At 43.7% G+C, this 26,353-nt stretch overlaps 1 protein-coding gene across 1 annotated transcript in view; it reads right to left on the bottom strand.

Moving 5' to 3' along the window:
- The window catches only part of Ube2d2 (ubiquitin conjugating enzyme E2 D2), a 38,710-nt gene extending 13,130 nt beyond the window's left edge, over nucleotides 1–25,580 (bottom strand). The window contains exons 1-2 of the mRNA XM_036204999.1: nucleotides 25,119–25,580; nucleotides 4,319–4,382 (exon numbers count right to left, since the gene is read on the bottom strand). Coding sequence (XP_036060892.1) covers nucleotides 4,319–4,382; nucleotides 25,119–25,142 — 88 coding nt within the window. The 5' untranslated portion in view covers nucleotides 25,143–25,580. The remainder of the gene's footprint in view (nucleotides 1–4,318; nucleotides 4,383–25,118) is intronic.
- Nucleotides 25,581–26,353: the final 773 nt, after the last annotated feature.

The raw sequence follows: 26,353 nt of genomic DNA, 5'->3' as shown, positions 1-26,353 counted from the left end.
GATTCCTCAAGAGTTCAGGCCCAACTTGAGCTACCACAGGGAAACGAGTCTCAAAAGACAAAAACAGGGCCAGGAAGATGGTTCAGTAGGTGAAAACACCTGTCATCAGGCCTGACGCTCTAAGTTTGATCCCTGAGACACACAGTGGAAGGAGAAAAGAACCAATTCCTTTTAACCTTCAAATATGTTCAAACACCCATGACCACTACCTACACAATAAATCAACAAAATGTAAGACTTTACAGAACAGAAATGGCAACAGGTTGGCAACTAGAACCTTTGTAATTATGGAAAGAATACCCTTTCTAATAGGAATAGGAAAATATCAACATTCTCAAGTAGTACTAGTGCCTTAGTATTCTATTGCTGTGAAGAGATACCAAGACCACAGCAGCTCTTATAAAGAAAAACATTTATTTAATTGGGGCTGGTTTACAGGTTCAGAGGTTTAATAGATTACTGTCACAGAGGGAAACATGGTAGCACGCAGGTAGACATGGTGCTAGAGAAGTAGCTGAAGAGTTCTATATGCAGCTCCTCAGGCAGCAGGAAGAAAGTGACACTGGACCTGACTTGAGCTTCTAAAACCTCAAAGCCCACCCCCATGACACACTTTTTCCATCAAGGCCACACCTCCAATAATACTACTCCCTGAGTCTATGGGAGCCATTTTTGTTCAAATTACCACAACTGCAATCAATGTCTTTCATATCTATATTCCAGTGAAAACACTGTGGTGTATCTGAGATGGATTTTACTTTTGAGAACTTTAACAATTTTAATACTATTGTTGAATGTGTATGAAGTATGGGTACAGTGTGCATGTGCCACCGTGTATGCAGGAGTGGAGGTCAGAGGACAACTTTCCGAGTTAGTTCACTCCTTCCACCATGGGTTGGAAGATTAAACTCAGTAAGTACTTTCTTTTACCCACTGAGCATCTTACTGGTCCAAGAACCCTTCCCAGCAACAGCATTAAGAATACCTATTGGAATCACTAACAGGTTTCCCTTTGGAGCCTTATACTCCTGGCTCTCTTTAGGTAGAAATATGAATGAGTAGAAACAACAATGATACAGTATTTAACCCTGATTCAGATGACAAGGGCTTTGTAAATAGCTTGAGAAATTCCTAGATGTTCCAAGCAGAAAGAACTCCAGAAATAGTTATTGGTCAAATATGGACCCATCCCATAAACATAAAATATCACCCTATTTTACAAAAACGTGTTAGTTAAGGATCTCTGAGGAGTTTGAGATGCGGCTTATGATATCAAAATAAAAGATGGGTTGGTTTCCCCCTGGTGTATGGTGCTGGCTGGGCATTGAACCATGGCCTCATGCATACTAGACAAGTACTCTACGACTAAGATGTGTGTGTGTGTGTGTGTGTGTGTGTGTGTGTGTGTGTACACAACCAGCCTTGAAAACAACCTGGACAATAAGAAACAAACAAACAAACAAAAACAAACAAACAAACAAAAAAGACTACTGTTATGACTTTGGTTGGATACTGTCAAATCAAATTACAGAAACCAAAAGCTACAATCTGTTGTATAAGCATTTAAAGGTGACTTTTACAGCTCAATAATTACTCTTTAGCACTACAGATGAAGCCTTGCAGTTAAAACAGATAGTAAGAATATCTGTTAGTTTGAAATTAAATCTTCAGAGACCTATGTCTAAACACACAGATCCCAAGAGAGCCATTTCACCAAGTTCAAAACAAAATAGAATAAATATCTTCAGCTTACTTCAAGGGGAAAAAATAGAACACTAAAATTTGAATAAAGTAAAAGCACTGGATGTAGTAACACACATCTTTGATCCTAACACTGAGGAGGCAGAGATAGGTGGATCTCTGTGAGTTGAAAGATTGCCTGGTCTATTCAGCGAGTTCCTGACCAGCCAGAGCTACATACTGAGACAGTCTGAAAAACAAAACCCACCAAAACCAAAACACAAACAACAACTTACAAGTTTCTCTCTCCCTACTGCCCCCCCTCCCCCGTGTGTGTGTGTGTGTGTGTGTGTGTGTGTGTGTGTGTGTGTGTGTGTGTGTATGTGTGTGTACAGGTCAGAAGATTGTATCAGGTGTTCTCTTTTTATCATTCTCTGTCTTGTTTTGAAGCAGTCTCTCTTCCTAAACCTGTGGCTTATGTTTTCCAGTAGGAATGGCAAGCCAGTAAGCCCCAGCTATCTTGTCTCAGCATCCCACAATGATGGAGCTTATAGCTATAGGCCCAGCCAGGTGAGACCACATCTGACTTGTTACATGGGTGCTGGAACTTGATCTCAGATCCTTGGGTTTGCATAGTAAATGCTCCTACTGAACCACCTCTCAGCCCCACCTTATTCATTTTGTTGTGTTTACTACTTTGCCCATGTTGCTTGAGAGCCTTTTGTTTGTTTTTAAGACAGGATTTCTCTGTGTAATAGTTCTTTCTGGCTGTCCTGCAACTCACTTTGTAGACCAGACCAGGCTGGCCTCGAACTCAGAGATCATTTGAGATTCTCTTATCTTAACTTCTCAAGTGCTAGGATTATAAACCCATGCCACCACACCCAGCTTCTAACATTTCCTCTCTTAAATAGGGTCTCACTAGCTGGGGCTGTGGTAGTCATGCCTTTAATCCCAGCACTTAAGAGATAGAGGCAGGGAGGCAGGTGGCTCTCTGTGAGTTCGAGGCCAGCCTAGGCTACAGAGCTTTCCAGGAAAGGCTCCAAAGCTACACAGAGAAACTGTCTTTAAAAAAAAAAAAAAAAAAAAGTCAAGAAAGGCCAGATGATGGATCAGCAGTTAAAGGTGTTTGCTGCTTTCCTAGAAGACCTGAGTTCAGATCCAAACACCCAGGAATAGTGCAAATCAACTTGTAACTCCAGTTCCAACACCCTCTTTGGCCTTCCCAGGCATCTGCATAGTACACACACACACACACACACACACACAGGGGCGGGCGCGCACACATAAACTAAAAAGTATTTTTAAAAAATTTTCTTGCCGGGCGATGGTGGCACATGCCTTTAATCCCAGCATTTGGGGGGGGGGGGTGCAGAGCCAGGTGGATCTCAGCTAGCCTGGTCTCCAAAGCGAGTTCCAGGAAAGGTGCAAAGCTACATAGAGAAACCCTGCCTCAAAAAACAAAACAAAACAAAAAATTTTTCTTAAAAAAAAAAAAAAAAAAGCCAGCTGTGGTGTACTATAACCCCAATAATTGAGAGGCAGAGGCTACAGTGTGATATTCCGCCCCCCACCCCCATTTTGATTTTTCAAGACAGGGTTTCTCTGTGTAACACTGGCTTATCGTGAAACTTGTTCGGTAGACCAGGCTGGCCCTGAACTCAGAGATTCCCGCCCCCACCTCTACCTCTCAAGTGCTGAGACTAAAGGCGTGACTATCACAGCCCCAGTACTGTAAACAATTTAATAATTATACCTGCTTTCACAGATATGAGCCAGTAGAATATAGTCAAATACAAACAGCATATACCATGTCATCCTTAAAGAGCCAAATAGCCAGGTGTAGGTAACAGTTCTTTTACTCCAAGAAAATATCCAAAAGAAAGGATAGGTAGAAAGAGACTAGAGCAACCACAAAGATCATGCTAGCAGGAGAAGCTCAAACTATAATAAAATGACTGAGTGCACTTGAAATAGATTCTACCTGGGCATGGTGGTGCACGCCTTTAGTCCCAGTACTCGGGAGGCGGAGGCAAGCAGATCTCAGAGTTCAAGGCCAGTCTGGTCTACAAAGCAAGTTCCGGGCTACACAGAGAAACCCTATCACACACACATACACACACACACACACACACACAAAAAGAGGCTGAAGAGATGGCCCAGCAGTTCAGAGAACTGGCTGCTCTTCCAGGGGTCCTGAGTTCAATTTTCAGCAACCACATGGTGGCTCACAACCATCTGTAAGGAGATCTGGTGCCCTCTTCTGACATGCAGGCCAAACAGTGTATACACAGTAAATAAATAAATCTTTTAAAAAACAAAAACAAAGCAGATTCTGTCATGGGAAACTAAGAGTTTAAGACTCCTCTTTCCCTATAGCAAGTGACTTCTTAACACAGAAGGGCTGGCGCAGCAGCTGAAGTGCCTGCAGCCAAACTTGACACCGGAGTTCAATACTGAGACTCACATAGTAGAAGAAAAGGACAGACTGCAAGTTGTCCTCTGATCACTATACAGAAACTGGGATGCTTAAACTGAAACACACATATCCTTAAAAATAAAACCAAGACAAAAATAAACAAATAATCTTAAGAAATATAAGATCTCCAGAGATCTTTAACTCCACTCAGATACTTACTATCATCTCCAACCGGACCTGCTGAACACTGTGCTGGAGGATCTCGGGCCAGGTCATTCAATTCCTTAAGAAAAAACGAAGAGAAGAAATATAAGTTTACATGGTTCCTAAACTTACCTTGTTAACAATGTTCTCTGCCTTACTAGGGAAGCTTTTATGATTATTCTTCAGTCAGAGGAGCAGAGAGTGAATCTTGGAAGTATTGAGTATTTGTTTTTGGAGAGTGGGGATGACAGGGTCTCACTATATAGCCCTGGCTGGCCTTGAGAGATACACCTTCCTCTGCCTCCCCAGTACTGGAATTGAAGTATGTACTACTACACCCTGCAAAGCTAGTTTTATATTTTCTTTTTTTAAAGATTTATTTATTTATTATGTACACAGAAGAGGGCACCAGATCTCATTACAGATGGTTGTGAGCCACCATGTGGGTGCTGGGAATTGAACTCAGGACCTCTGGAAGAGCAGTCGGTGCTCTTAACCTCTGAGCCATCTCTCCAGCCCCTCTTTTTTCCTTTTTTAAAAAGGTATTTATTGTATCTTACAAGTGTTCTGCCTGCATGTATATATGTACATCAGAAGATGTCAGATGTTAGATTCCCTAGAATGGATGGCTTGGATGGCTGTGAGCTACTATGAGGAATTCTCACCCTCTAGAAGAGCAACAAGTGCTCTTAATGGCTGAGCCATCTCTCCAGCCCCCAGAACTAATTTTAAATGCAAGCTAATTGTGCTCACCATCTACTCCTGCTTCATCCTCCTTAAGTACTGAAGAGATGGCCCAGCAGTTCAGAGAACTGGCTGCTCTTCCAGGGGTCCTGAGTTCAATTTTCAGCAACCACATGGTCTTAAGTCTTATAATACTTTTCTTATACAACTAGTTTTAACACTTTTTTCCCCCAATTTCACTGTGCTTTTTTTCTCCTTTAAAAACAGAAGTTAAAGCTGAAACTGTTTTTTGTTGTTTTATTTATTGTGTGTGTGTGTGCAACAGAGGACAACTTTGAAGAATCAGTTCTTATCAACCACTTTTGTTGTCTGTGCCACACTGTACTTCTGGCTCTGTGGACCATAACAAACTTCCAGCTAATTCTGTCTCTAGCTCCCATCTCACAGAAAGGATGCTAGGATTACAGATGCTACCACATGTATTTTACATGGGTTCTAGGGACAAAACTAAGGCCATCAGGCTTATAAGGCAAGCTGAACCATGTTGTAGACCCTAGTTTGTTTTTTGTTTTTTTGAAATGGAGTCTATGTTGCTCAGATGATATAGCTCTCCTGGGCTCCAATGGTCCTCTCATGCCAAGTGTTTTCCACGTTGGACTAACTCTCCAAAACTGTTTTGTTTAATTAGTCCAAGCTAACCTTGAATTTATGGCAATCCTCCTGCTTCAGCCTCTGAATGCTACCACCCTAACCTAAGGAAAAAAAAAGTCATTATTTTTCTTTTATCTTTTCTTCCTCCCTTCCTTTTATCTTTTTGAAATGAAGTCTCATTCTGTTGTCCAGGCCTGGCTTGAAATTTGTGATCTACCTGCCTGAGAACAGAGTTCTGAAATCTTATGTGCACACCACTGTGCCCAGCTGCCCCTTCCCTTTCAAATAGCCGAGGTTGGTCTATACCACCGTACCTGGCTCTTAATTATTTGAGGGGCGTCAGACAGTGGTGGCGCACGCCTTTAATCCCAGCACTTGGGAGGCAGAGCCAGGCGGATCTCTGTGGGTTCAAGCCAGCCTGGTCTACAAAGTGAGTTCCAGGAAAGGTGCAAAGCTACACAGAGAAACCATGTCTCGAAAAACCAAAAATTATTTGAGGGGCCAGGGGAGGGCTCAATGAAAAAAAAATTTTTTTTGAGGCAGGGTCTCACTCTGTACTCAGCTAGCCTAGAACTTCCCCTGTAGACTAGGCTGGCCTTGAACTCACAGAGAGCCACCTACCTCTGCCTCCTCTCTTGCTAGGATTAAAGCTATGTGCCACCATGCCCAGCTCAATGCCAATTTTTATACCATAAAACTGTTAGAGCAAGCTCTTAAAAATCATTTAAGGTAGGGGTTGGGTAAATTTAGCTCAGTGGAGCGCTTGCCTAGCAAGCGCAAGGCCTTGGGTTCGGTCCTCAGCTCTGGGGGGAAAAAAAAAAGAAAAAAGAAAAAAAAAATCATTTAAGGTTTAGGGGGGGTCTGAAACTACACTAGACCACCTGACAAAATACTGACATGTTTTCAGCTGATGTCTTACCACCAGTGTGCCAACAAGAAAAATCTTATAAAAAAAATGTGGTATACCCTAGTCAGATGGGGCAGGTATATAATCTCAGCTACTGGAAGTAAGGGCATTATCAGGGCTGCCTGAATGATGAGGAAATTCAAGGATAGTCTGGGTAATTCAGTGAAAGTAAAAAAACAAAAACAGGGGCTGGAGAGATGGCTCAGAGGTTAAGAGTACTGGCTCCAGAGGTCCTGAGTTCAATTCCCAGCAACCACATGGCGGCTCACAACTGTCTATAACTCCAGTTCCAGGGAATCTGGCACCTTCACGCCAATGCATATAAAATAAATTAAAAAACAAAACAACAACCACAACCAAATCCAACAAAAGCTGGGGTTCAGCTCAGTGGTAGAGTGACTGTGATTCATGGTAGTCCTAGTGTCTGCCTCCAACTTCCAAAGAGGATACATGATAAGGCTGACTGAAGCACTCAGCGACTGATTTACCTGTAGTGCTGCTCCAAGTCACAAGTCAGCTCTTTAGCTATTTTAACACAAACTTGGAGCCTGGTAATGGATAGCAATATCTAAAAAACTGTAAGAAGGAAATTAATCTATTCTTTCTCCTCAGCTTTTTTTTTTTTTTTCATGTTTTCTTTGCAGTGATGCAGATCTCGCTTACAGCCTGGCAAAGACTAATTTTTTGTTGTTGTTGTTGTTTTGTTTTTTCGAGACAGGGTTTTTCTGTGTAGCTTTGCGCCTTTCCTGGAACTCACTTGGTAGCCCAGGCTGGGCTCGAACTCACAAAGGTCTGCCTGCCTCTGTCTCCTGAGTGCTGGGATTAAAGGCGTGTGCCACCGCCGCCCGGCTGGAAGGACTAATTTTAGGACGTATTTTAAAAGTACAACAGGAGAAAATAATAAATATCCAACATTAAAAAGTTGTATTTGTTTTTATGTGTGTTTTGTCTGTACACACACACACACACACACACACACAATGTGTGTATTAAGTGCCTGCAGAAACCAGAAGAGGGTGTTGGAGCACCTGGAACTGGAGTTATAGACAGTTATGAGCCACCATGTTGGGTGCTGTGAATTGAAGCTTGCTCTGGAAGAGCAGACAGTATCCGCTAAGGCACCTCTCTCCAGCGCCAAATCTAACTTTTTGTGTGTGTGTGTGGGGGGGGTGCTTCTCAAGACAGGGTTTCTCTTTGTAGCTAGCCCTGGCTGTTCTTGAACTCAGAGATTGCCTGCCTTTGCCTCCCAAGTGCTGGGATTAAAGGAACTCATCACCACCCGCTGGCTTAAATCTTTAAAGTACAGTAAAACACATTTAGACTGGAGCAGGGTGACTGTTACATGTAACTTAGGCCGGCCTCAAACTTATGTAACCAAGATTGACACTGAACTCCTGACCCTTCTGCCACAGCTTTCCAAGTACCACAGGCATAGGCCACCTTACAGTCTGCTCTTTCTCATCAAAATACTATAGTATGTATTTTCCTATGTACTATTTTTCCTATCGCTGCCTACTTTGCTACTCTGTATCAAACTATTATTTCTTTAGCTGATGAACTGAAATTATTTTACTCTGGCTACTTGTGATGCTTTGGTAAATACTATTTTGTGTGAGAGTGTGTGTGTGTGTGTGTGTGTGTGTGTGTGTGTGTGTGTGTGTTTCTCTAAAAAATACTTAAATTTGAGCCAAAGCCTCCAGAAAGCCACAGGCTTAGATGCCCTACGTAAGTCCTTCCCCACAGTGCCTCGATCTTCTGCCACTGAGGTACCAAGGTTATAATAAAGATTTTCCAACATTCCCCCAAAGTAACACTTAAAATTAATTAGAAGTACTTTGCCCAATTTTCTTACCAATTTAAATGTTTCACACAATAAACTGTTTGCCATTAATTAAGCAGATGCTTCAATTTTTATGTAAGAATTTACTTGTAAATAGTTACCATTTTCTAAGTTTATAGAAAGATATTCTCTACATCTTTAAAGGCAACAGGCAAAATTAAGGTTTTCTAAATCTTCATACCCACTGATGTTCTCAACATTATTCTCTTAAGAAACTTTAGCCGGGCGGTGGTGGCGCACGCCTGTAATCCCAGCACTCGGGAGGCAGAGGCAGGTGGATCTCTGTGAGTTCAAGGCCAGCCTGGTCTCTAAATCGAGTCCCAGGAAAGGCGCAAAGCTACACAGAGAAACCCTGTCTCAAAAAACAAAAAACAAACAAACAAAAAAACTTTGAACATTAATTTACTGGCCTCTTGAGATCAGTTTTCATACCTACATCAAGGGAGTTAGACTAAAGTAGAAATTTACGAAGTATGATATGGCCATTAGTTTCTAATCAAATAATCAGAAAATACTGTATCCTCTGTGTACCAGTGTACATGGAGTCAAAAGACAACTTCCAGGAGTTGCTTCATTCCTACCATGTGGATCCCAAGGATCAAACTTGGGTCATGCGCCAGGTACAGTGGCCCAAACGTATCTTTAATCCTAGCACTCAAGAGGTAGGGGCAGGAGGATCTTTTGTGAGTTCCATGCTGGCCTGGTCTACAAAAGCAAGTTCCAGGACTGCTTTGGGATGGGCTTCCTGTATGCTGTGAATATATGTTGCTACTATTGGTTAATAAAGAAGCTGTTTTGGCCTATGGTAAGGCAGGATATGGCCAGGTAGGAAATCCAAGAGAGATGCAAAAAGGCTGAGTAAAGGAGACGCTTTAAGCCGCTAGGGGAACAAAATTTAATAGAACACAGGTAAAGCTATGAGACATGTGGCAATACATAGGTTAATAGAAATGGGTTAATTTAAGATGTAATAGCTACACCAACCTAAGACAGAATGCCTGTGTGGCCTGGACAGGTGTCTCCATGACGGGTAAGGTGACCTGCTGACATCCCACGCAACCTAAGTCAGAAGCTCATTTTTTTTTAGTAAAAGGGGGGGGGACCTGTAGGGTCCTGGCCCCCATTCTGGGTAACTGTTGCCTTGCTTGCTGACCTTGACCTTGATATCCTCCCTATGCTATTCCCTGCGAGATTCCACCCTCCTGAATGCTTAAGGGAAGCTCCTTGTCTGTGTATCCACCACATTGGGTGTTAACAGCTTAGATGCAAGATTGTAAAACATCAGAAGCAGGGTTGGGGATTTAGCTCAGTGGTACAGCGCTGGCCTAGCAAGCACAAAGCATGGGGTTCAATCCTCAGCTCCACAAAAAAAAAAACCAAAAAAAATCAGAAGTGAACTTCTGCCCTCTGGGGTTCTCCCATTGTGCTGTAAGCCTGTATTTAAGACCTCCTCCCTCCTTCAATAAACAGCATTTAAAAAAAAAAAAGGGGGGGGGTCAAGATCATGATGGGGAAACCCACAGAGACAGCTGACCGGTGCTAGTTGGAGCTCACTGACTCTGGACTGACAGCTTGGGAACCTGCATGGGACTGAACTAGACCCACTGAATGTGGGTGACAGTTGTGTGGCTTGATCTGTTTGTGGGGTCCCTGGCATCAGGACCAGGACTTATGCCAGGTGCATGAACTGGCTTATTGGAGCCCATTCCCTGTGGTGGGATACCTTGCTCAGCCTTGATACAATGGGGAGGGGCTAGGCTCTCCTTCAACTTGGTATGCCAGACTTTGTTGACTACCATGTGAGGTGGATGGGGGTAGAGTGGGAGGGAGGTGAGGAGGCGGGAGAAGGGGAGGGAGGGGAGACTGGGGTTGGTATATAAAATGAAAAAAATTTTAATAAGATAAAAGATGTAATAGCTAGCTAACAATAAGCCTGAGCCATAGACCAAACAGTTTGTAATTAATATTAAGTCTCTGAGTGATTATTTATAAAAATGGCTGCTGCCTGGGCGGGACCAGGAAGGACCAGGTGGGACCAAGAAACTTTAGTCTACACAGGGCAATCAAAGCTACAGAGAGGATACCCTGTCTCAAAAAGCCAAAAATTAGCTGGTCATGGTGGTGCACGTCATAAATCCCATCTTTCAGGAGACAGAGGCAGGTGGACCTCTGAGTTTGAGGCTAGCCTGGTCTACAGAGAGAGTTCCAGGACAGGCTCCAAAGCTACACAGAGAAACCCAGTCTCAAAAAAAAAAAACAAAACAAAACAACAACAACTATATTATTGTGTATGTGAAGGGGTATGATGTGTTTATGTGGGTACACCTGCAATAGCACACAGGTAGAAGTCTAAGAACTCAAGTCTGAGTTCTCCTTTCCACTCTCACATGGGTTCTAGAGACCAAACTTGTATCTCACCGGATCTGAATGGCAAGTACCTTTACCCACTAAACCATCTCTCCAGTCTCAATAGATATATATTTATTCCTCCAACCTAACAAAATTTTGGGCAGGAGTTAGAGAGATGGTTCAGTGGTTAGGAGCCACACTAGCTGCTCTTCCAGGACCCAGGTCCAATTCCCAGCACCAACAGAGCAGCTTACAAACATCTGTAACTCCAGATCCAACACCCTCTTCTGGCCTCCATGGACATCTGCATATCCATGGTACACAGACACACACTACACATAAACTAAAAATAAATTTTATAAGATCTTAAACAAAACAACAAAAAACTATGATCAACTTCTTTCCACCCTCAGGCCCTGGAGACCCATTCTACTCTACTTAAATGAGTTGAGTCTGAATTTTAGATTCCATATACAAGTGAGTTCATATCATGGTCTGTCTGCACCTAGGGTATTTAACTTAACAGTAAGTCCTTTAGATTCATATGTATTATTATAAATAATAGGATTTTCTTTTTAATCCTTAACAGCAGTTTAAGATACACCTTTTCTTTTTTGTTTTTTGTTTTGAGAACAAAACAGGGTTTTCTCAGTGTAGTTTTGGAGCCTGTCTTGGATCTCAGTCTGTAGATCAGGCTGGCCTCCAACTCACAGAGATCCACCTGGGTGATTGGCCAGTAGCCAGGCAGGAAGTATAGGCAGGATAAGCAGACAAGGAGAATTCTGGGAAGAGGAAGGCTGAGTCAGGAGACGCCACAGAGCAGCATGTAATGGCACACAGGTAACACGTGACAACATATAGATTAATAAAAAGGGGGTGATTTTAAGTGTAAGAGCTAGTCAGTGGTACACCTGAGCTAATGGCCAAAAAGTAAATTAATATAAGCCTCTGTGAGTTTACTTGGGTCTGAGCCGCTGGGGACTAGCAGGATACAGGGAAATTGTAGCTACACTGGTCTATAGATCTAGTTCCAGGACAGCCAGGATTGTTACAAAGAGAAACCCTGTCTTGAAAACAAAACAAAATGTTTTTGTTTGCTTGTTTGTTTGCTGGAGCTAAGGACCAAACCCAGGACCTTGCGCTTGCTAGCTCTACCACTGAGCTAAATCTCCACCCCCAAACAAAATGTTTTTAAAAAATTAGAAAGACAAAGTTGATATGGTGGCTCACATTATAAGAAAGGATCAGGGGCTGGAGAGATAGATGGCTTAGAGCTGCTCTTCCAGAGGCCTTGAGTTCATTCTCACTAACCATATGGTGGCTCACAGCCATTTACAGTGGAATCTGACGCCCTCTTCTGTCGTGTAGGCGTACATGCAGATAAGAGCACTCACACATAAATAAAAGTCTCTAAAAAAGAAGAGGATCAGGAGTTCAAGGACAGCCTTAACTACATGAAAAGGGCTGGAGATGTCACTTAGTACTGCCTAGTATATAAAAAGCAGTGGGCTGTATCCCCATCACCACAGAAACCATGTGTGATGACACAAGACTGTGATCCCAGAAACAGGAGGACCAGAAAATACATAACAAGTTCAATGCTTTCCTGGGCTATGTAAGACCCTGCTTCAAAAAACAAAAACAAAAACAAAAAAACAACCTAACCTTTCTCATCATTACTTCTATCTCCAGCTCTCCAGCTGAGGCAAGAGTACTGCTAAAAGTTCACCTTCAGCCTTAAAGAATAAGACTATCTCTACACACATACACACACACACACACACACACACACACACACACACACACACACACACCTCGAGTTGGCTCAGCAGGTTAAGAGCACTGGGCTGCTCTTGCAGAGAACCTAGGTTCAATTACCAGCATCCACATGGCAGCTCTCAAATCTCTGTAAACCCAGTACTAGAGAATTCAATGTTCTTGTCTCATCTCCTTGGGCAACAGGCCAAGGTACATATACATACACACAGGTAAAACTTAAAACTCAATTTCCACAATCTTGGTACCTGCAGAGGCCTGCTGGGAATGCAAGTATGTCTAGAAGGTTGGGGGTCAAGGCCATTTTTTGCTGGCTAAAAGTAAAACAGTGCTACTTGTGGGGTCTCAAAGCATTTTTTGGATTAATACCAAAAAAGGCAGTAAGCAGAAGTGTTCTATAGTGTAACAACAGAAGCATGAAAATATTATAATGTAGCCAGGCACAATGGTGGCACACACCTTTAATCCCAGCACTTGGGAGGCAAAAGCAGATGATCTACAGAATGAGTTCCAAGACAGCTAGGGCTATACAGAAACCAAGCCTCAAAACAAAATATTACAGTGCATACACAAGATGGCTCACAATCATCCCCCACTCTTTTGAACTCCATAAGCACCAAGCATACATGGTGCACATATATCATTCATACAAAACACTCATAATTCCTACTGCCTCCCCTTCTCCAGTGCTAGAATTGCAGGTGTGTTGTCACCATACTCAGCATTAGAATTATTTTTAGTGAATCCAAGGAAGCAAAATGATAAACTAGAGGACCTTCAGAAAGGTTAGGCATGAAAGTGCTTCCCACCTAGCCTAATGACCTGAGCTCTCTACCTTGACCCACACTGTGAAAGAAGAGAACTTCCAGGAGTTGTCTTCTGACCTCCACGGGCACTTTGTGACACATGCATAAGCCCATGCACCCACATACAATAAACTAAATAAAATGTAATTTAAAATTTTAAAAATAACCCAGCACTCGGGAGGCAGAGGCAAGTGAATCCCTGTGAGTTCGAGGCCAGCCTAGTCTACAGAAGGAGTTCCAGGACAGGCAAAGCTACACAGAGAAACCCTGTCTCAAGATATACACTCACACTCCGCCCCCCCTCTAAATATAGCTGAGAATGCCTTTAATCCCACCACTCAGGGAGGCAGGGGCAGGTGGTTTCTGAGTTTGAACTCAGAGACCAGTCTGGTCTACAAAGTAAGTTCCAGGACGAGAAACCGTATCTTGAAAATTAATAGTAATAATAATAAAATCTTAAAACTTAATTACTCACAATTTCCCCTTTTTTTTTGAGGTGAGGATCAAACCTAGGGCCTTGCGCCTGGGATTTAGCTCAGTGGTAGAGCGCTTGCCTAGCAAGCTCAAGGCCCTGGGTTCAGTCCTCAGCTCTGGGAAAAAACACAAAAATATATATAGTACAAAATTAAATTGTCACATGATTAATCAAAATTAAGACATTAAGATAATGATTTTCTACATTTTGTGTGTGTGTTTATTTTATGTGTATGGGTGTTTTACCCAGAGCGATCATAAGAGGGTGTCATACTCTCTGAAACTAGAGTTGTGAACTGCCATGTAGGAGCTATCAAACAAACCCAGGTTCTCTGGAAAAGCAGTGTAAGTACTCTTAACTGCTGAGCCACTTTTCCAGCTCCTACATTACACACACACACACACACACACACACACACACACACACAATTTCAAAAAACAGCTACCAATTATTTCCTCCTTCCCCATAAGCACTCTACTTTTTCTAGAAGTAGCATCTACTAAATAAAATACAGCCAACAGATCATTATCAGGGCCAGAAGATGGCTATGCAGTTACTGCTTTCCTAGTGGGTGTCAAGTGATATCCTATGGTCATTGTGATTTGTGATGTGCATTTCGATAATGAGCAATGGTGTAGATATAGACACTAGAGCTCTCATAATAGCTGGTAGGACTATAAAAAACTGCCCAATTTGGAACACAGTCTAGATTCTGTTACTTTGTATGTATACGAGAGTATATCCATACCCCAAAAAATATAAAATCAAATCAAATCAATGCTTTAGCATAACTGTGATTCTCTGAAGCTGGAGACTAAACCCAGGACCTCCTACATTTAAGAGAAAGCACTCTTAAAGTAGGAAGGTTGGAGAGATGGCAAGCAGATAAGAGAATATATTGCTCTTGAGGAGCACCTGAGTTCAGTTCTCAACTCCCTAACACCCCGTGCTCATGGGCACCTAACTAAACACATACATGCAATTAAAATTTTAGGACTGGGCAAGGTAGAGCACATCTTTAACCCTGCACTCAGGAGGCACCTAGCTGTATTCTCAGATCCCTGCATGAGGAAGTGTGGTATGTTTTAAGCATGTTTTCTTATGTGGCAATAGACAGCTAATACATGTAAGACAACAGGTATTCCTAAGATGGGAGATAAAATGGGAGACAACTTAAATGACTGAAGCAGCTCTCAGCAATGGTTCAACATCCCCACAGACAGGATGTGATGAAAAGTAGCCAACTGAACAAATCACCCACCACCTAAGGTGCAGAGAGATACACAACACTGAGCTTCAAAGACATTCTTGTCTTAGACAAACAAATTAAACCTAATATAGGGAAATATGAAAAAAGCTTAAACTAACTCAACTAAAGGAGGCATGGCCCATACTTCTCTAATTCCAGCACTTAGGAGGTAGAGACATGAATTTGAGGTCATCCTCTGCTACAGAGCCAAGCCTGAGTCCAGCCCAGGTAATAAAACCTACTTCAGAAAAATAAAAAAATAAAACTAGAAATTGTCATGACATCATACCAGCAGATTCCTTAGAAACAGCTGAAGAAAAATAACACTAGATTTTTACTAGATTTGCAATTTTTCTATAGGCCTGAGTTTTAGATTTTCATAAAAATAAAACAAATTAAAAAGCCCAAAGGCTGATAAAGCAGTTACTTTATTAAACTGTGGATATTAAATGGTGTACTGTTGTGGGCCTGGAGAGACTGGACCTGATCTAGTTTCCAGCACACACATCTGCCTATAACTCCATCTCCAGGGATTCCAACATCGCTGGCCTCCTTAGGCACCTACACTCACATGCATGAACCCACAAGCAGAAAGACACAAAGACGTACTAGAGCGCTCCTTTAGTCCCAGCACTTGGGAGGTAGTGGCAGGTGGATCTCTGTGAGTTCAAGTGGTCTACAGAGTGAGTTCCAAGAAAACCAGGACTACACACAGAAACCCTGTCTCAAAAAACAAAACAAACAAACAAAATAAAGCCCAGCATGGTGGCACACACCTTTAATCCCAGCACTCAGGAGGCAGAGACAGGATCTACTGTGGGTTAAGCCAGCCAAGGCCACATGGTGAGACTCTTATCTAAAAAACAAAACACAGTAACAAAATTAGGGGCTGAAGAGATGGCTCAGGAGTTAAGAACACTAGCTGTTCTTCCAGAGGATGTAGGTTTGGTTTCCAGAACCTACATGGAGGCTCACAAATGTAAATAGTTTTAGGGGATCTGATGTCCTCTTCTGGCGTTTGGGGGCACCAGTCATGCACATGGTGCATATAAATTATTAGGAGGGGGGCCCAGCACTAGTGGCACACACCTTAAATCGCAGCCCTAGGGAGGCAGAGCCTGACAGATCTCTGTGAGTTCGAGGCCAGCCTGGTCTACAGAGTGAGATCACGACAGGCACTAAAACTACCTTGTCTCAAAAAAAGAAAGAAAGAAACCAAAACAAACAAAAAATATTAGGGGGAAATTCAGAAATGAGCTGGGCATACTGATGCACACCTTTAGCTCCAGTGCTCAGAAGGCAAAGAGAGGTGGGCAGATAGGTGTGAGTGAGTTAAGAGGCCAGCTTGGTCTACATAGTGAGTACCAGGACAGCCAGGGCAACATACTGAGACCCTGCCTCAAAAACAAAACAAAACATGACTTTTATGTATTCTTAAATCACCAACCACTTTTCACTTTTTTGTTTTGTTTTGTTTTTTAAATCTCGAGACTGCAGGATATGTGGCATTTATTCCCATGAAGATCAAAAGGCCAAGATTCAAGAAAACCAGAAAAGTTGTCACGTGTGGTGGTACATCCAGTAAGTCCAGCACAGGTGGAAGCAGAAAAAGGAATTCAGTCAGTCTGGGATACATAGTTGAGTATGAGGTCAACATGGGCTACATGAAACTCTATGTACAAACATAACAAAATAGACTAGCATGGTGGTACATCCCAGCATTCAGAGGCAGAGGAAAGTGGATCTCTGTGAGTTCAAGACCAGGGAAAACCAAAATAAATAAGGGATTTCCACCCCCCCCTTCTTTCTTCCTTTTTTTTTTTTTTTTTGGAGACAGGGTCTCTCTGTTAGTCCCAGCTGCCCTGGAACTTGCTATGTAGACTAAGCTGACCTCTGACTCAGAGATCCACCTGTCTCTGCCTCCCTCTAGAATACTAGGATTAAAGGACTAAGCTACCACATTCAGCCAGCCCCCCCCCCCCCCCCCCGCAATTAAATCTTTTTTTTTTTCTTTTGGTTTTTTTGAGACAGGGTTTCTCTGTGTAGCCCTGGCTATCCTGGAACTTGAGGACCCATCTGCCTCTGCCTCCCAAGTGCTGGGTGAGACTAAAAGTGTGTGCTAACACTGCTGGCCCCCCCCCCCAAAAAAAAATAAATCTTAAAAAAAAAAAAAAAATTCAAGTAAGCTGGGCATAATGTATCATGCTTGTATCCTAGCACTTAGGAAGCTCGAGAGTTAAAGGCCAGCCTGAGCAACTGTCTGAAAATAAACAAGCAGTACACAATTCAAGGGTTAGGGCTGTAGTTCACTGGCAAAGGGAGTGCTTCATATGCTTGATGCCTGATGCCCTGGTTCAATCCCTGATGCTGTTCCCTCTCCAAAAGGAAAATAAAGACTTAATTCAAGTCAGAGGAAACTTTTATTTAATTATTACTATTATTATTTTGTTGCTTTTTCGAGACAGGGTTTCTCTTAGCCCTGACTGTCCTGGAACTTACTTTGTAGACCAGGCTGGTTTTGAACTTAAGAGATTCGCCTGCCTTTGTCTCCCAAGTGTGGGATTAAAGGTGTGTGCCATCTGGCTTCAAAGGAAAAAAAAAAAAATTTTGTTTTGTTTTGTTTCTCTATGTAGTTTTGATGCCTGTCCTGGATCTATCTATCTATCTATCTATCTATCTATTCCTCCCTCCCCCCCTTCCCCCCCCCACCAGGCTAGCCTTGAATTTATAGATCCACCTAGCTCTGCCTCCTGAGTGCTGAGATTAAAGGCCTGCACCACCACCGCCTGGCCCACAGGAAAATTTTCAAGTATCTTCAGGAGGCTGGAGAAGTGGCTCAGCAGTCAAGAGCATTCACTGGTTGTTGTTCTTCTAGGGTTAGATTCCCAGCACTCACTATGTTCCTATAGTTCCAGGGGATGAGACACTCTCTTCTGGCCTCCACAAGCACTACATGCATGTGGTTTGGTACACAGATGTAAATGCAGGCAAAATACCCATAATATAAAGTAAAAATCAGAAAGGACAAAGAAAAACTCAGTTTGCTATCCAGCCTTTTTTTGTTGTTAATTTTTTTATGTTTTGAGAGGAGCAGTGGTGGTGCACACCTTTAATTCCAGCACTCTGGGAGTTTGAGACCAGCCTGGTCTACAAAGCAAGCAAGTTCCAGGACAGCCAGAGCTGTAACAGAGAAACTGTCTCAAAAAAGGAAAAAAAAAAAAAAAAATGTGTTTTGTCTCTATGTATGTCTGCACTGTGTGTGCCTGAACCTGGAGTTACAGACAATATAAGCTGCCATGTGGGTACTGGGAATCAAACCCTGGTGTTCTGGAAGTGTAGCCAGTGCTTTTAACTCTAGTCTTGCTAATCAAGTCATACTGCCTTGTCAGATAGCAACCCTAGAGTATGTTGCTGTGTTAGTATTACAAATCTATTACGTGGTATCTCATGTTACGCTCTAGACAGAACAAATGGGAGTTTATTTCCTTACGTTATAAACCATCAAAACTTTATTTGTACAGAAAAAACAAGTGTACACCTGCATTTCCAAAATGAGGGCTCTAATACTTCTGTCATCAGCATGCATCATCATTTAGGAATTCCTGTCCTGGAACGACCTAGGATATTTCAGCAGCCATCTCTCTGATTACAATATTCAGAATTGTAAGATCAAAACTAGCCCTTATCACTCAGATTCACACTTAAAATGACCTTTCTTCCAATACTTCTTATTCCTCAGTAAAACAATTATGTGTGGCCCACATCTTTAATCCCAGCACTTGGGGAGCAGAGACAGGAGGATCTCTGTGAGTTCTACCTCAGCCAGGACTTCATAAGAGACCCTGTCTCAAAAAAACAAAACAAACAAACAAAAAAAAAAAACAAGGCTTGGAAAGTGATGGTGCACGCCTTTAATCTCAGCACTTGGGAGGCAAAGATCTCAGTGAGTTCCAGGACAGCCAGGACTATTACAGAGAAACTCTTCTCTCAAAAAAAAAACAAAACAAAAATACACACTGAAGAGACTTTACTGTTATGGATAGGCATGAACCAAGCATGCACTAGGAATGTGTTCCAGGACTTGGCTATGCTAACAGTTGTTTTATTTTTTAAAAAATGGGTTCTTAATGTTTCCCACATTGATCCTAGACTCCTGGACTCAAGCATTTCTTCTGCCTCAGTCTCTCAGTTTAGCTGGGACTACACCCATCTAAGAATCTTTGTCTAATGAGGGGAGGAGACTTTCCAAAAAACTTTATCATAAAGTTTATCTTTTGGAGTAAGCTATGTCTGCTTTCCAAGGCAGGAATCCAACCACATATGCTAAGAGTACTCAGTATTCCACAGGAATATTTGCTCATTTGTTCATCATTTTGTCAAAAATTACTCAACCCTTACCTCTAATAACATTAATGTAACACATAGCATACATTTCTAGCACAATATCACTTATTTTCTGAGATACTGAAGAGTAAGTGGAGTGGCAAACATTTTATCTTGAATTATCCCTATATGGCCAATATTATTTTTAAGTAATATTTTTAAATTAGTAATTTAGAACTCGCCATAATACTACCCACCCAGCAGGCAGGCAGATTTCTGTTAATTCCAGGCCAGCCTGGTGTACATAGCAAGTTCCAGACCAGTCAAACAAAGCTGTACAGTAACCTCTCCACACACACACACACACACACACACACACACACACACAGAGGATTATCTATCTGCCAATACTATCCACAGATCTTGGCAACAGCAACATTTAAAGGGAGATAGGTAGCAGGTGCCCTATTTTCTAGATCCCTCATTCTCCTTTATCACTTTAGTTAGTTACCTGTCTGACCTTGAGTTCAAAACTTTTATTTGAGAACTTTGTTTTGTCTCCTTGAGGTCTTAGAGCTTGCCTTAAATACAGATCAATGATGGCATTACTTTGTTTCAAAACTGTAACTATCAAGACACTATTAAAATAATAAAGTATTCTAGCTTGCTCATTTATTAAGAAAGAATCTTGCCAGGTGGTGGTGGTGGCGCACACCTGTAATCCCAGCACTCAGGAGGCAGAGGCAGGTGGATCTCTGTGAGTTTGAGGCCAGCCTGGTCTACAGAGCTAGTCCAAGACAGGCTCCAAAGCTACAGAGAAACCCTGTCTTGAAAAAAAAAAAAAAAAAACAAAACAAAAAAAAAAAAAATAATAATCTTCTATATCCCAGACTGGCCTCAAATTTAACATATAGCTGAGGATGACCTTGAACTTCTGATCCTCCAGTCACCACATGGTGTTCTGGGATTACAGAAGTACCCAACAAGGTGCTAGGGATCGAAACAGGGCTTTGCAAACTAGTCAAGCACTCTACCTATTGAGCTTCACCCCCAGGTCTAGCAGCTTCTCTTTTGTCAGTCTTCAACTCCCAGAGAAACCAAGATAGTTAGCCTGTTACCCTTCTCAAAAACAGAAAAATTAAGCCTGTATTTCAACAAGGGCACCTGCATCTTTACAAGTGAAGGTAAAAGGAAAAACAGGAAGTCAAAAAGGTCTTTGATCAGCCAAAGAGACCATACAGTTCACAGAACACATGAAGCCCTCTTCACTCAGAGCCTACTGGTTCTTATTTTAGACACAATTTTAATAAGCTCCGTGATCTGGTTTCTTAGCCCACAACAGATGAGATGCAGCCAACTGGAAAAGGGCTGGGGGTGGTGCTAGATGAGGCAGGCAGGCACTCAAAGCATCAAAACCCAAGCTAAAGACCTATAAAAGTCAGCACAAACCTAAAACATAGAAGGCCATTTGGTGTAGACAGACAGACAAGACACACACACACACACACACACACACACACACACACACACACACACACACGATTAAAATCCCTGCCAGAACCATACTGTTCATAATGTGCTTCTGTGGCAAATTTTGCTTAAAGAGTGGCTCAGGAATCTCTAAGATATCCATCAAAATAATACCCATCAAAAGCTTTTTCCAGGACTTGTGGTCTATAGCTCAGTGAAAATAAAAAGTGCTGTAATTTGACCAAAACAGACTATGCATGTATGAAATTCAAAGAATAAAAAATACATATTTTCTAAAAGTTCCAAATTCAGACAAAAATCTATATCAAAGAAGATACTGAATTTTCTTTTTTTTTTTTTTGAGCTGAGGATCGACCCAGGCCTTGAGCTTGCTAGGCAAGCACTCTACCACTGAGCTAAATCCCCAACCCCGATACTGAATTTTTAAAGATGACTCTTGTCAAACATGGTAAAATTTTAAGAATTTGTCAGGCGGTGGTGGTGCATGCCTTTAATCCCAGCATTCGGGAGGCAGAGCCAGACGGATATCTCTGTGAGTTTGAGGCCAGCCTGGTCTACAGAGTGAGATCCAGGAAAGGCGCAAAGCTACACAGAGAAACTCTGTCTCGAAAAACAAAACAAAACAAAATGTAAGAATTCTATTAGAACCAGATAAAACACTTCATGACATCTGAAGTTGAAGGGGTACTTAAGTAATAGCTTTTCTCAGAAATTGACAACAGGAATGGCTCGACACCAAGACTGATTAGAAAGACCAAGCAAGACTTCTAGGGATTCTAGTTCAGATATGTAGGATTGAGGATAAGACAGGAATGGTTTTATCTGCATCCATTAAGCCTATCATTTAATGTAAACTATACCACACACACACACACACACACACACACACACACACACACACACGAGTTTGAAAACCCTACTTCTGCTTTTGTTTTCACAATAATTCTGATGAAAATAAAAAAGGGTTTTTCTAGTCTTTGGCAGTCTAAGAGAAGTCAAGCCATACTTGACCTCAATTAAAGTTATAAAATGGGGATGGAGGGATACATATATAAAAAAATTCAAGCTACTGAGCTAAGAATGCAGCTGAGGTGGCAGAGTGTTCCTTGCCTACACACAAGTGTTTCTTGTGGCACATGCTTACGATTCTAGTATTTAGGAGGTAGGGGCTAAGGAGCATAAATTCAAGGTCGTGCCCCCATACATAGTTTCAAGCCAGTTTGGAATACATACAACCCTGTATCATGAAAACAGCTGGGGGCTAGAGATAGCTGGGCTGTTAAGAGCATTTTTTTAAAAAAGGTTTATTTAGTGTGTATTAAGTATACAGTGTTCTGCCTGTGTGCCAGATCTCATGTTGTGAGTCACCATGTGGTTGCTGGGAATTGAACTCAGGACCTCTGGAAGAGCAGCCAGTGCTCTTAACCTCTGAGCCATTTCTCCAGCCCATGTTAAGAGCACTTTTGCTCTTGCTGAGGACCCAGGTTGGATTCCCAACTCCTGAATGGTGGCTCACAACTACCTGTAACACCAATTCCAGGTGATCCAACAGGCATATGCTGTGAGCACATACATACATGAAAGCAAAACATTCATAAAGTAAAATACATCAATCTTTTAAAAAGTATTAAAAAACAAAACAAAACAAACAGCTGGAGGTTGGGTGGCACATGCCTTTTAAGCCCAGCACTTAGGAGGTAGAGGCAGTGAAACCCTGTTTCAAAGAACAATGGGTCAAATTCCTAGGACCCATGGAAAGGTAAAAGGACAGACTTCACAGTTATCCTCTAATTCGAGTGAGGGCTGTTGTTGAAACACACACACACACACACACACACACACACACACACACACACACACCAGGTCAAATGAACATTTCTAAACCTGCTTTCCTTTTTAAAGATTTATGAGAACTGGGTATGTAGTTCAATGGTAGAGTGTTTGCCTTAGCATACATATTTAAGATCCTGGATTCAATCCCCAGTACTGTGCAAAAAGATTTAGTGAAGGCAGGTGTGGTGGTATATGCCTGAATCCCAGTACTTAGGATCAATCCCAGCCTGAATACAAGTGACAGCCTATCTCAAAACACAACAACAGAAACGATATTGCTGGGGGCAAACATTATTCTAAGATTTAAATGAATGTTGAGTCAAGTGTTATCTCCCTCGCTGGATAAGTCTCTACAGCAGATATTAATACAAACACTAAAAGCTATTAACTCACTGGTTTAATATCAGTACTCCGGAGGCAGATAGGTCTTGGAGTTTGACGTCAGCCTGGTCTACACCATAGTAAGTTACAAGCAATAGAGCTAGGAAGACCCTACCTTTAAAAAAATTAAAATAAATATTTAAGTATCTCTATAAATTATCACACATCAAACTCACTTTCTCGCCGGGTGGTGGTGGCGCACACCTGTAATCCCAGCACTCGGGAGGCAGAGGCAGGTGGATCTCTGTGAGTTTGAGGCCAGCCTGGTCTACAGAGCTAGTCCAGGACAGGCTCCAAAGCTACAGAGAAACTGTCTCGAAAAACCAAACCAAAACAAAACAACAAAAAAACACAAGACCTCACTTTCTCTCCCAGCTTAAGGGGACAATCTTATATAGGTATAACTCAAACAGCATTTCAAATTGATAACTTCCCATTAGTCTCTGTAAGACTGCTAATCTTAGAATTAGAAACGTAACTTATGCTGGGCATCGGTGGCGCTCACTTTTGGCAGGAGGCAGGTGGATCTCTGTGAGTTCGAGGCCAGCTTGAACTACAAAGAAGCGTTCCAGGACAACCTGGGCTGGGGGGGGGGGGGTGCTGGGAGACACGACCAACAATAAAAAATACATATACACATTACCTGGATGTTTATCCCTTACATGGTTTTTCAAGAGATCTTTACCTAAAGTTCATATTTCTTTTATCAAAGACCCTGCTTCATTTTAGCACAAGACTTACTGCTAAAGCCTATCCTTTGATTTCTAAGAAATCAAAGAAAACAAAAGTTAGTAAGGTGCTAATCTGCAGTAGGGAATGGAATTAATTCCACATTCCAAGTCTTGAGGAATAAAATGAGGACCAACCGCTGGATGTTCCATCTTTCAATCTGCATTTGACTTCGTTCTCCACTCTTCTTCGTAGCCCCATTCCATCAGGTAATCCCAGGTCCTACCACTTACTAAGAAGGTAAAGACTTACTATGGCCCATCTGAGGAGCCAAATAAAACACCAAACAAAACTCATATTGGATGACTTCTTACGTCCAAGGAAAAAATAGTGACTCTAAGACGTTCATATTAGGGAGAAAAAAACAAAACAAAACAAAACCCTAAAGTGTAAGCTAAGCCTATGGTCTCCTTACAGTGTCAAATCTTATCAATAACCAAACGGATAACCTTTCACTTAAAAGAACTAAGAAATTATTTCTAACCAAAAACCGAGTAAAACCCCTTCCAAATTAGGAGTCTTGACGAACATATCATCTAATTTTAGCGTTAAAATGATTTTGGGATAAGTCTGTGAAAGGCGGTTTTCAACGTTCGGTTTTCTGAACTGACTGGCTTCTACCCTACCAGGCAAACAGTTTGTTCCGCTAGACCCGATCCTGCAAAACGGAGGGGGGTTCATTATTTCCGACAACATACGGCAACCCCAAGGAATGACACGCTTCTCCACTTAATTCCCCCCTTCCTCCGGAGTAGCGTTTCCTTCCCTCTGACTTTCTACTCCACTTTCTACACCAGTAAGGCGGACGTCGGTGTGCAAGCTAGCTGCCCAAGAGCTAAGTGAACTCCATCAAGGAAACCGTCGTGGATCGGGCAGAAATGGGCCCCCTTGGGCGGCCTGTCTAGGTCCTCGAGCTCGGGCAGCTCAGGGAAGGGCGCCAGAGTAGGGGGGCAGAGATAGGACGAGCAGCCCGATCGGCCTCCGATCCCAGGGGCCGCCCAACGCCCCAGCCGCTCCCCCCACCGCCGCCCCTCCCCGCGCCGTCCCAAGTCCCCTTCGCGGCCGGACAATAGCCCTAGAGAGCAGCCAGTCCCAGGCCGGGAGGAGGCCTGGCGAGGCGTCGGGGAGGTCCCCCGCGCTCCGGCCTTCGCGGCCGCCATCTCTGGGAGTGGGGTGTGAAGGCCGCCCCGTGAGGCCGGCGCCGGCAGCGGGAACCAGACGCCGCGAGCCCAGCGGAGGCGACCGCGGGAAGTGCAGGCCGCAGCCGACTCCGCCGGCTCGCCCCGCGGCCCATCCCCGCAGCAACAGCCCGGCCGCTTACCTTGTGGATTCTCTTCAGAGCCATGGTGGGGAAACGGCGACGACGGCCCCCGGGGCGGGGACGGGGACGGGGGAGGGACGGGGAAGGGGCGAGGGGGCCCTGAGACCGCCCGAGCGGCCGCGGGGCGGCCCGAGAAGACCGGGAGCTCCGAAGCGCGGATCCGACGAGCTGAGGGCCGAGGCCCGCTCAGCTTCTGGGCCTGCCGCAGCGGTCACCGCATCACCCGACGGCGGCCCCTTTATGCGCTGCGGCCACAGCCCCCGCCGCCGTAGCTGCCTCTTCCTCGTAGGCTCAGCGCCGCCTCCTCGGCCGCCGTGGATCCCTCCGCCGGGGGAGGAAGAGCGCCCTGACTCCGGGCTCGCCGAGCGCCTCACGGTCGCGGGGCCGGGGAAGCCTGCTTTCCTGCCTGGTGCAGGTGGACTAAGAGACGCGCGGGCGGGCGGGCGGCGCCGCCGGGGTGGGGCCGCCGGAGCGCGGGGTGGGCCCAGGCCGAGGGGCAGGTCGGGAGGCTCCGGGATTGGCGGGCCAGGGAGGGAGGGAGGGCCGGGCCGGGCCGGGCCGGCGGCGGAGGGATACGGGCCGCCCCTGCCGAGGACTTTACGTGCCGGCGCCGGCGCAGCCACGGCCGCGGAGGGGATGACGTCGCGAGGCACCGAGAGGAGATCTCGCGAGAGTTTGGGCGCGGGTTCTAGATGCTCCTCTGCCAAGGCCCCAAAATCGGCCCCTGGTGCCCTGTGCGCCTGGGACTTGGAAGATCAGTAAGTGCCCAAAGCCACGTGTCGTCCACTTTGTTTAGTCGCCATCGGCGTCAGAAGGAGGTACCCGATCCCACTGCTACTTTGCTGAAGGAGGAAGGGACTTTTCCAAGGTCACACGACTCTTCTTTTTCGGGGCATATGAGTACCTCATCCTGACCACCAGCCGGAAGAGAGGGTCCCAGAGCTTGCACAGGGAGCCTTGAGACTGGCCGTCCCAACCAAGACCCCAGCTGGGCATGACTCGAATGTTCCTTCTGCAGCCACCAGAAGAAGGCATGAAAAGGATTTTTTTTTTTTTTTTTTTTGGACAAGGACACGCAGCCAGTGGCAAAGTTGGTCACCTCTCCTCGTACAAAAACGTGGATCCCAAAGAGAAAACTGTAGCCGGTCACCCAGGGTCTGAATGAGGGGGCACATTCTGTAGGCCCAGGTCTTGGTGAAATGGGATGAAAGAGGCACAAGAATGCCTCCATGTCA

This window comes from Onychomys torridus, chromosome 13 (assembly GCF_903995425.1).
Source record: "Onychomys torridus chromosome 13, mOncTor1.1, whole genome shotgun sequence".
NCBI lineage: Eukaryota > Metazoa > Chordata > Mammalia > Rodentia > Cricetidae > Onychomys > Onychomys torridus.
Note: the sequence above shows the minus strand (reverse complement) of the source record. Positions and strands in the feature narration are given on the sequence as shown.